The sequence below is a fragment of the Ambystoma mexicanum genome, chromosome 7q (genome assembly GCF_040938575.1).
Source record: "Ambystoma mexicanum isolate Mex_15411 chromosome 7q, UKY_AmexF1_1, whole genome shotgun sequence".
NCBI lineage: Eukaryota > Metazoa > Chordata > Amphibia > Caudata > Ambystomatidae > Ambystoma > Ambystoma mexicanum.
The window spans coordinates 952,638,167-952,654,393 of record NC_090941.1 but is presented as its reverse complement, the minus strand read 5'-3'; the positions used below and the strand labels follow the sequence as shown (position 1 = coordinate 952,654,393).

Genomic DNA, 16,227 nt, shown 5'->3' with positions numbered 1-16,227 from the left:
TTCTGATCCAATGGGTTGGGGTGGGAGATGAGGTCACAGAGTTGTGTGAAAGGATCGACTATACTGACCAAATAACTAGTTGCCGCTGAGATCCTTTTTTCCCCCCAGCTCCCTTCTAGTCCAGGAAATATCCCAACAGTCTGTAGCAATGGGTAGGGGACATGTAGCACTTCACGTGTTGTGGCTTACAACTTCTATAATCATTCATCATTGACTGTACTAGATAACGCTGAAGGAAGTTACCGGCCAAAACATCTGGAGGGCTGCAGATTGCCCACCACCTGGCTGGAGGAATGGCTTTGGGGCAAATAACTAATCTACTGTTGCTTATTTACTCCGTTTTAATAATATACAAAAACAAAGCTCTAGAGATGTGCCCTTTTAAGGGCTGAGCTTTTCAAGTCCTTGCCTTTGGCACACTTCATTCGGTTCTCTTGTACAGTAATAGACATTTTTTTTCCTGACTAAAAAGTCAGGTTTATAAGTACTGGGATTCAATGTGATGATAGCAACTGGCAACGCACCTCTCACCTGACATGGGCCTATTTGAGATGTTTAATCTTATCATTGGGATGTTCATATGCAATAGTCACCGGCTTGTTTTATGCAGACATGCAGCTTGTATTTATGCATGATGCAGGATTCAAAATTGCCAGAAATTGGGAGCTATTTGGCTCCTGGTTAGCTTGAAGCCAAGAGCTACCAGCATCTACTGCTGTCTCTCCAGGCAAGTGGTGCCATACAAACATAGCTATGTAATATTAACTGTGTAGGTTTGGGAATGTGTATAAAACAGAATACCTACGAGACATTTAAAGCATATTGGAAAATATATAAATGTACAAAAAGTTAGCGTTTGCATCTTACACACAAGTTACATTTACTGTGCACTATGTACTAGCTCCTGGTTCCTCCGACGCAGCTCCTGCCTAACAGATGATGCCTGATACCCAGGAGCTGCATTTCGCTCCTGACCAACACATGCTAATTTCGACCCCTGCACTTGTACATTTTCTTTTACATCTGTGTTCATGTTCTGTAGCTTTCCTTCTTCTGTTGTTCTTCTTCAACTCCCTTTACGCTCTATGTCCCTTTGCCATGTTATATTGCCATGTTATCTTGTCTTTAATCTCTTTCCTCAACTGTTTTTTACCACCTCTTGTTTTCTGTCTCTGTAGGCTTTTTAATCATTCAATAGTCTTCACTGTTTCATTTTGTACTCCTCTTGTTCTGTTTCTTTTGGCTGCAGTTGGTCTCTTTATAACTCTTCTACCCATTCATCTGTTTATGCAGTTATCTCTTTTTGCACTACATTTCTCATATTTTCTATCCTGATTGTCTGGTGCTTATGTTCACCCTTCACTAATCCTTTCCTTTCACTTGTATCTGACATCCCTTCCTTGCTGCCTTGGCAGCCCCTTTTATCACTCATTATCTGTTTCAAATGAATCCTGTCTTGTACACCCTTGTAGCTGAACACAGGATTTCGCAATCAATCAATGAGCAAAGGATAGGTCCTGGCTGTTCAGTCGGTCAGGGAGCATTGTCATACCTGTTTTCAGCTTTAATGTGATAATACAGCCAACCAGTCGAGTGATTTTTCTTATTACAAGCAAGTTGTGCCAGAAAAGGAACTACATGCATGTGGTGGGAGATTTCCACCTCCCAAGTATTACTAATGTATAGGTTTTCATATTGATAATGCAGGCGGTCATGTATTGTAACAGATCAATGGACCATAGAATCCTTTTCTGTACGTTCAGGGTGGTTTCCCTCACCTGAAAACGTCATCTTGTTTACTTGAGTTGAGGCAGTGGATACAGGTGTAACAAGGATCAGATGGGCTCTGGACCCACTCTACTTCTTCAGATATCAGTTTATTGGCCCACTAGCTGAGTGTTTGTGAATGAGCCATGTTTAGTATCTGCTGGTCGGACATGGTGGTAGCGAACGTCACTACGTCATTGGTCTGTGTCGCAGTTTCATCAATGAACCCACACCTGTTCAGAAGAGTGCGCCTCACATCTCCATCTGATCTCTATTGCAGACGTACACTGGCTCTATTCTGGTAGCAGTGAACCCTTATCAGCTGCTACCGATCTACACCCCGGACCAGATCCGACTCTACACCAATAAGAAAATAGGGGAGATGCCACCGCACATTTTTGCCATAGCGGACAACTGTTACTTTAATATGCAACGCAACAATAAGGACCAGTGCTGCATAATTAGGTGAGTACTCAAACATGGACCAGACGATGGTTACAACTGGTTATTGTGAACCTTGCATGTGTATGTGTATGGCATTTACCTATTGATGAGCATTGATTAGGGCTCTAGCTTGGAGTGCCTCGCCGTTGGGCTTTCCTACTCCCATATACATTGTACAACTAGGGGTACTTGCCCGTAACCTGACCGCGTTTGAGCTTTTTCAAGGCTTCATCCTTTGGGAACTCCCCCATCCCTGTAACCCATTCTTGTGAATATGCAAGCACACATTGATGTTTTGATTATCACAACCCTGCCAAAGGTTTTGCCTGATGAATTGCTGCATCCTTTTCTCAGTGTTCTGACATTTCCCACGACTTCCTCTGTTGCGCTTTTTGTCTCCATCACAAATTCTCCATAAAATATGGTCTGGCATTAAGGTGAATAGCTATAGCACCCACTGAGTGTAGGCAATAGAAAGTTGAGTACTGAGATCAAGGCTAATTTAAGGATTTAAGCCACCTGAGTCAGTGACCTTTGATGCCTGCCCTGCCTTGCAATGGGGACAGTGATTGTTGTCGCTAGGAGGACACCCATGGGGCAAACGCTTAGCACACACTTAGAATTGCCCTGTTGTAGAGTCAAACCAGGTTCCTAAGAGTAACAAGCTGATGTCTTGCTCCAGATTTTATACAGAAGATTGAGCAAACTTGATGTGCGTCCATGACAGGCTCACTCTCTTTTTGCCATTTGTTGTGACATTAGAGAAGAAAATGTGCCGACTGAGCGGACAGTGCCCCCCCTGATCTTGCAAAAAGTCAGTATTGCCCCAGTTACAAGTAGTAAATGGCCCACGTCTCTGTAAACCCCATCTCTAGCACACTTAATGCAGGTAGATATCCATCTTAAAAGCTGTCAAGGGCAAATTGTGGCTATCAGATTTGTATGACTAGAACCTACAATTTAAAAAACATGCACTGATGTATAGTTAGGCCCAGCCCACAGCTTTTAAGCAAAAAAACAACCCTCTGCAACATATTTCATTAAAGGAATTCCTTTTACCTCTACTCCACACAAGGAACTTATTGGTGAGCTGAAACGGTTAGAGCCTTTTCATGTAGGTGTCCTTGTTCACACAAACCAAGATCTCCCATTGATTGTGGATCTTCCAACCAGTGCTGCTGAATGCCCACAGCTAGCCGACAAGGGTTTATGTCAGTGTCTCAAGACTAATGTAGGTATGCCAGACTAATTATTTATGTCAATGTCTCAATGATTTATGTCAATTATTTATGTCAATGTCTCAAGACTAATGTAGGTATGTCAGATTAATTATTTAATATTTAATGATGTAATATTGCACCTCTTCACCTTGCAGATTGCCTTAAGGGATACCCCTGAGCATCTTTAGCTTTCAACATCTATAAGGAATTTACCACAAAGACCTCACCATTGGCCAATATTTGTTATTCTACTCATAGGCTACTACATACATGCCTCAGTGAATGGTGCCAGGTGCCAAAGAACCTCCAATGGACAAAAGAGCACTGACCTGACCTCAGTGTGACTGAGACCAAGCCCATGGTCTGCAGCCCACAATTGTGGTGCACACTCAATACCTCATCTTGCATGGTCTGCACATTTTTTTCATTACCATCGTTACTAGTGGTAAAGCTAAGATTGCGGGACTTTTTGTGACACAATGAAATGAGTCTTTAGGCACATTTGTAAAAATAAAATAGTTTTCATAGATTTTAAACATTGACCAATACAGTTCCATCCTACATCTTTTAAACTAGCACATGAACTTCAATCTTAAAATACAGTATTTTATCAAAATAAAAGGAAGCAGGTGGTAGGGATAACAAAGGAAGTACACCTGTGAACACTGCTTAATAAATAATAGAAGTTACAACTTGATGTTCTGTTGCACACACATCAATAAAAAATACCAAAATACCTTCAAACATGCTATGATTCGCTTTGATGCTAAATTAAAAATGTCCTCATAACGCCAGTACTTGCATCTCATAGAAAATGTTACAATATTTAGATGATTCTTACTTTGCCAAAATCTTAATAGTATTTTTCCCCACTCATTACTGTCTTAACCAACTAGAGTATTGACCCTTCACTCAGTGTATGGAGAGGTCATGCAATACAAATAGACTATTTTCCACAGCAAGTGTTTTGCGTTTAGTATTAGATCATTTCTTCACACCATGTAGTTGTCAAGTGAAAATAATTAACTCTGCCTTCATCAGATCTCAAACAATTACCAAATTCCATTCAATTATATATAACTGGTGTACAATATAAATGCTTCATAAACAGTTGGCCGCCCAGCATCCCCACAGGCCTTGAAGCATGCTCCCAGAACCAGCCATTACCCAAACCCAGGAACGTAAGTGAGGTAGTACAGCAGCAGCTCCCCATCCAGCCTTCCAGCATCCTGATCTCCAACCTGGCACACTAGGGCATACCGCCATGGCGTCTGCCTCTAGTCGTCAGACCTACAACAACGCCCTTAGTGGCCTGCTCTGCTATCCAGTGACACTACTGAACTGTGCCAAAGAAGCCCTGTCCTGCTACAGGCAGTCCAACGAAATCACTCTTAGCCAGCATTCTCACCCTGCAACCCCACAGTCCAGCTCCTCTAAATCTACCTTAAGCCTCTTTCTGAGCAGCGTTGCCATCGTCTCCCGGTCTATCCCACCAGCCACCCCACTGAATTGTGCACTAGTTAATGCACAATCCACCCCTCCACACCCTCTAGACATCCATGACCTCCTCATAGCCAATAATCCTGATATACTTGCCATTTTTTAAAACATGGCTACAATCCACCTCCATCCCTGCCCTGTCCACCGCTATACTTCCCGGCTACACCATCTTCCGCAGTGATAGACTTGATTGCAGAGGCCGGGTGTTCGCCCTGATAGCCAGAGACACACTCTCTCTGTAAGATAACCTAGTACCACCAGCTTCAGAATTGCAACCTACTCTCCATTAAACTGCCCCTATCCTGCACCGCCGGCTCTATTACTTTACACGTTATTTATCACCCACCTGGCCCACTTCAATCATTTGAGGAAGACCTCCTACATATGCTTAGTACCAATATCAAGCCTACCTCGAAAACTAGGCATCAGATACCTGGTAGATACTAATGCTACCTCAGCAGCCTTGGCCCTCAATGCTCTAGGATTCAAATAATGTATATTGGCACCAGCTCATTCAAAAGGTTGCATCCTGGACCGGCTAGTTGACCTCAACTGCCAGGTTGCCATCCCCTCTAATCTTCTGTGCCCCTGGACTGACAACCATGTCATCTAATTTACAGTCTCAACAACCTACCCACTCACACAGCCCTTCCTATGCCATCTACAATCGCATGTAGTTCACAAAATCTTGCTAAAGACAGAATGCTGCCCTTGCTTGGCACATTACACCCACCACCTATACCTCATTCTGGCCCAGATACCGTAGCCAATCTATGCTGCAATACAATGGTGCGTGCAGTCGACACCATCACCCCGATGGTGCCGCGCAAAACCAAACCCACCTTGCACATCAATTAGTGGTTTAATTCAGAACTCTCGGCGCTAAAAAAAGTGAGGCCGAGGCCAAATGGAGAAGAACTCCATCGGTCACCCACAAGGCCATGTTTGTTGCTGCTACCAAAACGCATATGCTAGCTATTCTACAGGCTAAAACTGCCACCTACAATACCAGAATTTTGAATGCCAAGTCCAACAAACGTGAGATCTTTACAATACTCAGAGAACTTAAATCCCCCTCCTCTCCGACTATCGACTTTGTGAAATATAAAATCTGGTGCACCAAGATTCAAAATGCACTCCTTGATAACATTGCTAGGCTCCACTGTAAAATCCAACACCAGCAAGCGACCACTAGCGCAAAGATACAACCCCCTCACTACTCTGGCTCCAAATGCTGTGCAAAACCCTGTCCTTTCTGCTTTAATACTGTCTCTGAAGCTGAGGTCACATCAATCTTGAAAGGCCTGAAACCCTCTAAATGTAAAGGAGATGCTTGCCAAGCTACAGTTATCCAGGAATGTGCAGAATGTGGTTGCACCACATTTATCAACTCCTCCTTCAACTCATGCTGGGTCCCCACCTGCCTTAAGGAAGCATGGGTACTCCAGTTGCTTAAAAAAACATCACTAGGCCCTACCATCCCCACTAACTACCCACCCATCACCACAGTTCCTTTGCTCCTTAAGAGTTTGGATAGAGCAGCCTACCTCCAAATCCAGCATTACCTGGAGTCTAACCACATCCTAAGCATCTGTCAATCCGGGTTCCGCCCGGGTCAGGGCATAGAATCAGCCCTGCTTGACCTGAATAACCAGCTCGATGAGACTAAGGATGCAGGTAAACCGGCTCTCCAACTACTCCTTGACCTCTCTGCAGCATTTGATTTGGTTGACCATAAAATCCTATGCCAACATCTGACCTCTGTGGCCAACTTCTCACGTGAAGCAACCAGTTTATCTCCTCCTTCCTGGAGGACAGAACGATCAGAGTCTTTGCTGAAACTGCAAGCGCACCCTCAGCACCCATCTCCTGCGGTGTCCCCCAAGGATCTTGCATCACCCCAACCCTCCAACATCTTTACTAAACCACTTTTTTGACCTCTTAGAAACAATCAGCATCTCCTACACTAGTTATGCCAATGATACCCAAATTATTCTCCCCCTCTCTGGCATCTACCATCTCTACCAGACTCTGTGAAACTAAACGCTGTCTACTAGACCATCCAGGAATGGATAGCCATGCACCATCTCTGTCTCAACAACGAGAAACCTGAAATCCTCCTTGTGGGCTCCCTGGCAGTGCTAAAAAAACTCAACTATCAATATGCCTCCTTCACCATTGATGGAATCACAATCCCTGTCTCCCCTACAGTGAAAACACTGGAAGTCTACCTAGACGCCTCCCTCTCACTTTCACGCCAAGTCAATGCCATCTCATCTTCTGTTGCCCATGCCACAAAACTTATCAACGACTGCAGTGCTTTCCTGTCGGCCGACAGCTGCCTCAAAATTGCCAGAGCCAACATTGACGCCAGACTTAATTATTGCAACGCTCTATTCGCTGGTACTTCAAAACACAATATACATAAACTGCAAGTCATACAAAACAATGCTCTCTGTGCAGGCCTTAGCATTCCCATATGAGAACATACCTCAGCTGCAAGAAAAAAGGTTGACTGGCTCCTAATACAAGAACAGATCACATTCAAAACACTGTCACTCACCCACAGGTGCCTCTCTAACACTGCCCCCTACCTCTCCCAGAAATTTACCAAAGCCCAGTCAACGAGATCGATCAGAATTGCTTAGGACAACCGGCTTATCTTACCAACGTTCAGACGGGCTAGATTGGACTGCTCAAGCTTCCTAGTCATCGCAGTGAATCTCTGGAATGCCTTGCAACCCACTCTGAGAGCTGAACAATCATACCAGACCTTCCATATGCTGCTAAAAACCTGGCTGTTCAGTTGTAACACTTATTGTCTTTGGCTCCTTATTGCGGAGGCTATTCCCACACGTCCAACTTTGACTTACCACTCCTGTAACTTGCTCTTTGACAGTGCATTGATGTCCACAGGCTGAGTGTGCTTTATAAATGTGAAAATAAATCAATATGAATGTTTTGCTAGATTAACCTCATCTACAGATCAGTGCAAGTGGTCTTTGTTTCTGACCTGTATTTATTTTACCGTTCCAGTCAACATCTATAGTCCTATTCGTCAGCCCAATATATTCTTCTCTTGGATTACTTTTTTCTTTTTTATAGCTTAAAATGCCCGTATGTTATAGGACGACATAAGATGTCTAATAACATTTTTAAGCCATAGGACGGATTAACGTGAAATTCTCCAGACAAGATGTCTGGCCAGGGTTCAAAAGCTATTGACGGCCAAACAAGGGTGTGTTTTCCACTTTTTGCATTGGTTTTCCCATAGGGAAACTGTCAATTGTTTGCTCCCACACACAGCCCAAACTGCTGGATGGATTTTCACCCAAAAAGAAGCAAATTCTATGACAAGACCGGAGGCGAGCATTATGCTTATTCTTCTTTAATTACTGCTAACCACAGCTTTTAAAATCTTCTTTTGTTTTCATCTATAACATTTTTTTTTTTTTTTACTTGAATAACAAAGAAAAAGGAAATATGAAAACATCATCTTTCCAAAACATCACAAACTACTCTTCCCATGAGGCTTCTCTGTCTAGTAGTCCCCAGCCTCTCTTTCAATGTCCAATCAGTCCATCTTCCTCACTATAAACCCCTGAAACTCTGGGTCCCTTCCTCTTCTTTTTTGCTGCGGAGCCACAGATAAGTACACGCAGGAATTGTCATAATGCTATTGTTTCTGCATTGACATAGAACGCGCGCATTAATGCCATGGCGCCGTAGCGTTCGTGCGTTTTTCAAGTTTAACTGACGAGACGCGAATTCGCGTTCGTTTTGCCCCAAGGTGTTTCTTAACCGAGCGGCCGCCTGCCGAGCCCGCGAGTGATCTACCACTCGCTTCAGGGCGCAGGCAGCGGCCGCACGGCATCGCGTATTCGGGTGGTTGGGTTCGCGTAGTAGGCGAAGCAAGCCCAACCACCCTTAGAAACAAACGCGGAGCGCGCACACGCAGAACGCGAATTCGCGCTCAGAAATTTCCTTTCCGTATAAGCGAACGGCAGACCCTTTCCCACACTCGTTTCCTATCCCAGATATACGCGAATTCGCTATTTAACTAGCGTTTCGCCTGGGACCAGCAGAGGCATTTCTCATCAGGAGTAATCATAAAAAAAAAATAAAAAAAAAGGGAGAGAGAGCATTTATTTTAACTTTCAGCAGACCCTTGGTGTCTTTACCTGGGAAGGCTGAGTGTCTCACCCACGAGCCTTCGTCGCAGCACATACAATTCCATGGCTTATAACATGGAGAAGGAAGCATGGAGTGAGGGGAGTGAAGGAGGTCTGGAAGAAGGTATGGAAGAGGACATTGACCTTTCCCAGAGCTTCAAAAGAGTTCTGGGCAACTCATTGGTGCAAGCCGTAGCACTGGGAGTTAAACCTCTGCAAGACAGGCTATCAGTCCTGGAAGATATACTGGGCAAGAAGGCTGGCACGCTCGATGATCCCGGAGAAGGAACCTCCACACAAGATCCTCTGCGAAAAGGTGAGAAGGGGAAGAAAGTGGCCCGGAAGAGAAAATTCTCTTCTACTCCCCCGGGCGAAAGTACAGGGAAGAACAATTCCCTAGAGGTGGCTGATGCCTTCCACAGGCTTAAAAGTGCCTTCCTTACGAAGACAGCCCTGCCCAACCTCGTACCCCCTACCCCAGGGGCGAAAAACATAGGGGACGCCTATTCGTCATCCTCGGAGTTCTCAGATCAAGAACAGCCAGAGGAGGATGTGCGCAGCATAGGCAGAGCGAGCGTGGTCTCGCAAAAGAGCGTGCACAAACCCAAAGCCAGCAGTGTGGAGGCCCTTCCGGATGAGGAAGACATATCGGATATGTTCGACCCCGATACCATAAGGCACCCCAGATCGACAGACTGGACACCTTCTCCACGCGTAGCCCTATATATGTCCCACAAGATGAGGAAGCCTATGGAAAAGGACATTAGGTTCAGGCTCAAAGCAGAATGTCCAAGGCCAGAGCTAAGCGGCAAAGTGGCAGATACGCCGGAGCTCGATACAAAAATGTTGACCTTCATCACTAAAGCAGGAAAGGATACTAGGAAAGGCATGGACAGGGCGTGGAGAACATGTCAAGATAAACTGCTCGACATTGCTGGCCCTATAGCCAAAATAATGGATCTGGCCGAGAGAGCCAGAGATACGGGTGAACCAGTCGACCCGTCTATTTTAGCGAGCTGGGCTCAGAGAGCAGTCTGCATGCTGGGCAACGCAAATTGCGCCATATCTTCAGAGCGCCGCAGGTCAGCTTTATTGAAGATCGATAACAAGCTGGGGGACTTAGCCTCCTATGAAGCGGGGGAAAGCGCCCAAGGCCTCCTTTTCGGGGATACATTCGTCAAGGAGATGAATAGGTTCGTTGGAACATACACAGCGCTGGAAAAAGCGCAGGCCTCCATCAGGAAGGTATTCCCGGGGAGAGTTTTTTCAGGGGCCGGTCGATATAGAGGCCGCTCGACCGGCCGCTTCAATCATAGAAGAGCACAAGGCCCCAGAGCCCAATATTGGGAGACCCGGCAGCAAGACGCCTTCTTCCCGAACAGAGGCCGAGGCTCGCGAGGGCGCCGAGGGCGCGGATTCTACCGACATCAAAACAATAACTCAGGTGAGAGAACACGCAATGACCTACCCCCCAGTAGGGGGCAGGACAGCGCTTTATTTGCACAGCTGGCGCGAGCTATCATCAGACGCGTGGGTCAATCAGACAGTACAAGGCTTTGTACTAGATTTTCTAGATCATCCAGTTCAGAGTCAGGCCCCTCTCAGAATTCAGATGACCCAAGTGGAAGAATCTCTTTTAGATGCAGAGATTCAGACCTTAGCGCAAAAAGATGCGATAGAGAGAGCGATAGGGAGCGATCCTTCCTTCCTGAGCAATATTTTCCTAGTGCACCGCAAGGACAAAGTTCGTCCAGTAATCAATCTGAAGGAGCTCAACAGCTGGCTAGTTTACAAACACTTCAAGATGGAGGGGATCCATCTACTAGGAGATCTGCTCAGGAAGGGGGACTGGCTTGCGCGCCTAGATCTAAAAGACGCTTATCTTAAGGTTCAGATGGAGAGGCGAACTCTGGCAATTCAAATGCCTGCCATTCGGCCTAGCATCCGCCCCATGGGCTTTCACCAAGCTTATGAGGCCCGTAGCAACAGCACTCAGAGAACAAGGGTGCCGGATGATTGTATATTTAGACGACATTCTATTCATGGCCGAAGACAAAGACTGTTTAAAGCAACAGATCCTCTGGGCAATAGAGCTGATCTCCAATCTGGGATTCCTAGTAAACAGGAGCAAGTCGGAGCTAACGCCCACCAGACGTCTAGAATTCTTAGGCTTCACCATAGATACGAAGAAAGCTACGTTAGAGTTGCCGACTCAGAAGATGAAAGCTATCAAGAAAGATCTGAAAGCAGCTCTCAAAAGGCCGCTGATTTCGCTTCGTTACCTAGCCAGGATAGTGGGGCTGCTTGCAGCCTCCATTCAGGCAGTTTTTCCCGGCCCATTACATTATCGGGCCCTTCAGAGGTTAAAGATCAAATACTTGAGGAAAGGCTGGAGATACCATCGACTAGTCCCCCTAGACGAAGAAAGCAAGGCCGAGCTAAACTGGTGGTTACACAATATGGAAGCCTGGAACGGCAGAGCCATTTTCGGCGACGTGCCAGAGCTAATCATAGAGTCAGACGCCAGCAGGTCCGGCTGGGGAGCGCGATGTGGTACGCTAGAAACAGGGGGAAAATGGTCAGCAGGAGAATTAGAACTACATATCAGTTGTCTAGAGCTTCTAGCAGGGTCTTTCGCAGTAAAAGCCTTTACCAGAGACAGAGCGCACTGCAGCATTCTCCTCAGAATGGACAACATATCTGCAGTGAGGTATATCAACAAACTAGGGGGCACCAAATCCAAAATGTTAGCGGAATTAGCGAAGAATTTCTGGCACGAATGCCTGCAGAGACATATCGCAGTGACGGCGGAATATCTACCAGGGGCCCTGAATGCAGTGGCAGACTGGAACTCGCGTCACCTAGTGGACTACAGCGATTGGAGACTACACAGGGACGTCTTCAAGAAACTGGAAGCGAAATGGGGTCCCCTACACATGGACCTGTTCGCCTCGAGACTGAACTCTCAGCTACCGAATTACTTCAGCTGGAGACTAGACCCGGAAGCCCAGGGCACCGATGCATTTCTGCACCACTGGGGGTCACAGAGACATTATGCGTTTCCCCCCTTCGCGATGCTGGCGAGGGTACTAGCAAACGTGCGCAGGGACAAAGCCCAGATAGTGATAGTGACGCCAGAGTGGAAGTCACAAGCCTGGTTTCCAGTTCTGATGGAACTTTCTACGGATTTTCCACAGAGGATTGCATGCAGACCAGACTTGCTAGTGGATCCGGCAGGAGTTCCCCATCCTCTGATAGAGGATCGATCTTTATATCTGATAGCGTGCAGAATTTCAGGCACAGATGGCGATTGCCGGGACTTTCAGAAGACGCTACAAGACTTATCAATATGTCATGGGCTCCATCTACAATCAGGAGCTATAATTCCGCATGGCAAGCCTGGGACTTATGGTGCAGGAGGAGGAGTATATCTCCCATTTCAGCACCTGTAGTACAAGTAGTGAATTTCCTAGCCACCCTTCCTGTAGCAGGTAGAGCTTTCAGGACAGTAGGGGTTTATAGATCTGCAATTTCGGCAGGGCACGAGCTAGTGGACGGCGCTCCGGTGGGGGAACACCCAGCAATATCCAGATTGCTGAAGGGCGTGAAGATGTCCAAGCCCCCCGGAGCAAAGTATTCATCACTGTGGGATGTACAGAAGGTGATACAGCTGTTTCAGATATGGCCGGATAATAATTTTTTATCAGGGAAACAGCTCTCGGGCAAACTGGCTACGCTTCTTTGCTTAGTTTCTTGCAGAAGAGTTTCAGATGTCAAAGCGCTGGAGATAGATAGGAAAATGTATTACCCAGAGGGGATAGCGTTTACCATAGCGCAGCGTACCAAGTCTAATTCTAAAGTGATATCATATCCATATTGGCCAAATAATGAGAAATTGTGCGTAGCGAATTGCATTAAGTGTTATGAAGCAGCGACAACAGACGTTAGACCGCATGGAGTGAAGCAATTGCTTATAGCGCGTATAAAGCCATACAAAGCAGTCAAATCAGCTACTATAGCCAGATGGGTGAAAGAGATAATGGAACTGGCGGGCATAGACACGTCTAAATTTGGAGCTCATTCTACCAGAGGAGCGATGGCTTCACGAGCTTTTGCAGTCGGAGTTCCACTGCAGGAGATCATGAAAGCAGCAGACTGGTCAAGCGAATCAATCTTTAAGACTTTTTATTTCAAACCAGTATCCAATATAGCTGCTGCTGTGGTGGAAAGCTTTGAACAAGCATAATGCTCGCCTCCGGTCTTGTCATAGAATAAAGATTGCCCATGCGACTAGCGCAGGAAGTCTTGATTCTATTAAAGACACGGAGGCGAGCATTATCCCACCCTATGAAATACAGTGTTATGTTACGTTGTGATCTGTATTGATTCAAATAGATTATGTATAAGTTTCATTATGACATAAGATGACTGTATTTCCCTTCCCTAACAAGTGTTTTTCTTTTTGCATAGGAGAAGAGCAAAAGAATAGCAGAGATTAGAGTATGGAAGGAGTCAGTTCAGCGAATTTAGAGTACAGCCAGTTGTCGAAAAAAAAAAAAAAAAAAAAAAAAGACCTTTCGGCTGGAGTTTTGAGAATTTGATTGGAGTTGGACTTTGTTCAGTTATTGGATACGCCGCAAAAGAAGAGGAAGGGACCCAGAGTTTCAGGGGTTTATAGTGAGGAAGATGGACTGATTGGACATTGAAAGAGAGGCTGGGGACTACTAGACAGAGAAGCCTCATGGGAAGAGTAGTTTGTGATGTTTTGGAAAGATGATGTTTTCATATTTCCTTTTTCTTTGTTATTCAAGTAAAAAAAAAAAAAAAAAAATGTTATAGATGAAAACAAAAGAAGATTTTAAAAGCTGTGGTTAGCAGTAATTAAAGAAGAATAAGCATAATGCTCGCCTCCGTGTCTTTAATAGAATCAAGACTTCCTGCGCTAGTCGCATGGGCAATCTTTATTGGGCACAAAGCCCTCAAAGGAAACCCTTTGTTAATTTGACATCAACCCACCAGTCGTTTTTTTAAATTTGGTGGAGAGCGGGGTGCCCATGTACCCGAAAGGTTAGTTATCTCCCATGGACCATTGCTACACAAAGGCTTTTCATTTCTGAAATCCGCCCTTTATGCAAATCGAGATTAAGATCTTAATTTGATTTTTGGAAACTGCAGTGTGAGCAGGGTAGTTTTGAGGATGGCGAGCACGTGGGCAGGGTAAGAGAGGATGCTTTGTGAGGGTTTGGGGCCTGGAGATAGTGTACATTTTTCCAAGACCTGGAGCTGAATCTCGATTCGTTGCGAGTGACAAAAGAAACGAGTAAACATTTAACAAATATAAAATACTGAGATCCGGCAACCACAGTAAATGCTAGTTAGGGCCAGAGGCGTATTGTAAGCAGTGGTCAAGTGTACGAAAAGAAGTAGTGGAACTATGTTCCCTGCTGGGCTGCCCCTGCTCCCTAAAACCCCATCACCACTCCCCCTGCCACGCCCAATTGAATCCCCCCAAATGCACCTGCTGTTAATTCTTCCTACACATTTATTTAAAAACTAAACCATTGCAGCACGGTTTATTTTGAAAATAAATGTATGGGAACAGTAAAACTTAATTAAGAAAAGGAGAGGAGCACTGCTCCCGCCCACTTCAACCACTGATTTTAAGTTAATTTAAGAATCAACTCCCGATGGTCTTATTTAAAAATAAAAATGTCAGAGATTGCTTCCTAAATTAACCGAAAATGTGTGGCATGTATAATGGAGCGATTATTGTTGGGTATTGTTGGATTTGCTTTTAAAGCTTTTATTTGGTTCATGCCATTAAATAAAAAGTGTATAACAGAAGTTTGAGTGGTGCTGATGTATGCTTTCAAAAGCCTTTGTTTTGATTGGACAATGTTTTCACGTGACTTAGCAGTGAAGGCATGTGAGCAGTGAAGATCTCCCCATCACCCTATCTCTCTCATCCCAGTATCCCATCGGTTATCTGTTGCATTACCCAAACTCCTCCCTCTGTGTCTCAGTACCCCAATAGTATCCATGTCATTACCCCCACATCTGTCTTTCTCATCCCAGTAACCTAATAGTAATCCATGTAATTTCCCCCCTTCCCTTTTCCTTGTCCCAATTCCCAAATAGTAATCCATGTCATTACCCCCACATCCCACTTCCTCATCCCTGCCATTACCCCCACATCCCTCCGCCTCTTCCGAGTACACCAATAGTAATTCAATGTCATCACCTCCACATTCCTCTTCCTCATCCGAGTTAACCAATAATAATCCATGTCATTACCCAATCCCACTTCCCCATCCCTGCCATTACCCCCACATCCCTCCGCCTCTTCCAAGTAGACCAATAGTAATTCAATGTCATCACCTCCACATTCCTCTTCCTCATCTCAGTAGCCTAAGTAAACCATGTCATTACTCCCACATCCATCTTCGTCATTGCCCCGACATCCCTCTTCCGCCGCCCATGACCCCACTAGTAATTCATATCTTTAACCCCATCCATTTTCTTTGTCCCAGTATCGCATTAGTAATCCATTTTTATCTAGTGAGCACCTATTGATAACAAAGGATATGGCATATTGCATCAGTTATGTTATCAGAAGACAAAAGGCAGAATTACAGGTGGTGCGTGATATAGGGAGATATAGCATAACAAAACCATTGAAATTCAGTGAATAAACTTTAGTTAAGGGACAGTTAAAATGAATAGGTTCAGTGCAACAAAACACTTAAAATTCAGTGAGGAATTCTTTAGTTGAAGTGGGGGCTGGCAATGGGGGTCTCATGGTTAAATCGCCATAGCTTCCAACACCTACCACATTTCTGGGGTTTTGTTACATGAAATCAGTACCTTAACTTTACTTCAACTAAATATTTATTTAGTGAACTTGAAGGGTTTTGTTGCACTTAATCTATTCACCTTTGTCCCTGAACTAAAGTTTTTTGACTGAATATATTATTTTGGTTTTGATTGTTTTACCATCTGATTTATTTTGACTGAACGGTGAACCAGGTGGTCTTCTTAAAATGTGATACCACAAATTCAGGGCTGGAAGCCTACCAGTGGCAGTGCTATGAATATTGAGTTGCACACTGAATAGTATTTAATTA

At 44.9% G+C, this 16,227-nt stretch overlaps 1 protein-coding gene across 6 annotated transcripts in view; it reads left to right on the top strand.

Annotated features, from left to right (window-relative positions):
- Positions 1-16,227, top strand: part of MYO7A (myosin VIIA) — a 1,239,317-nt gene that overhangs the window by 651,795 nt on the left and 571,295 nt on the right. For all 6 annotated transcript variants that reach the window (XM_069640000.1, XM_069639997.1, XM_069640001.1 and 3 more), the window contains one exon: positions 2,048-2,232. In XM_069640000.1, coding sequence (XP_069496101.1) covers positions 2,048-2,232 — 185 coding nt within the window. The remainder of the gene's footprint in view (positions 1-2,047; positions 2,233-16,227) is intronic.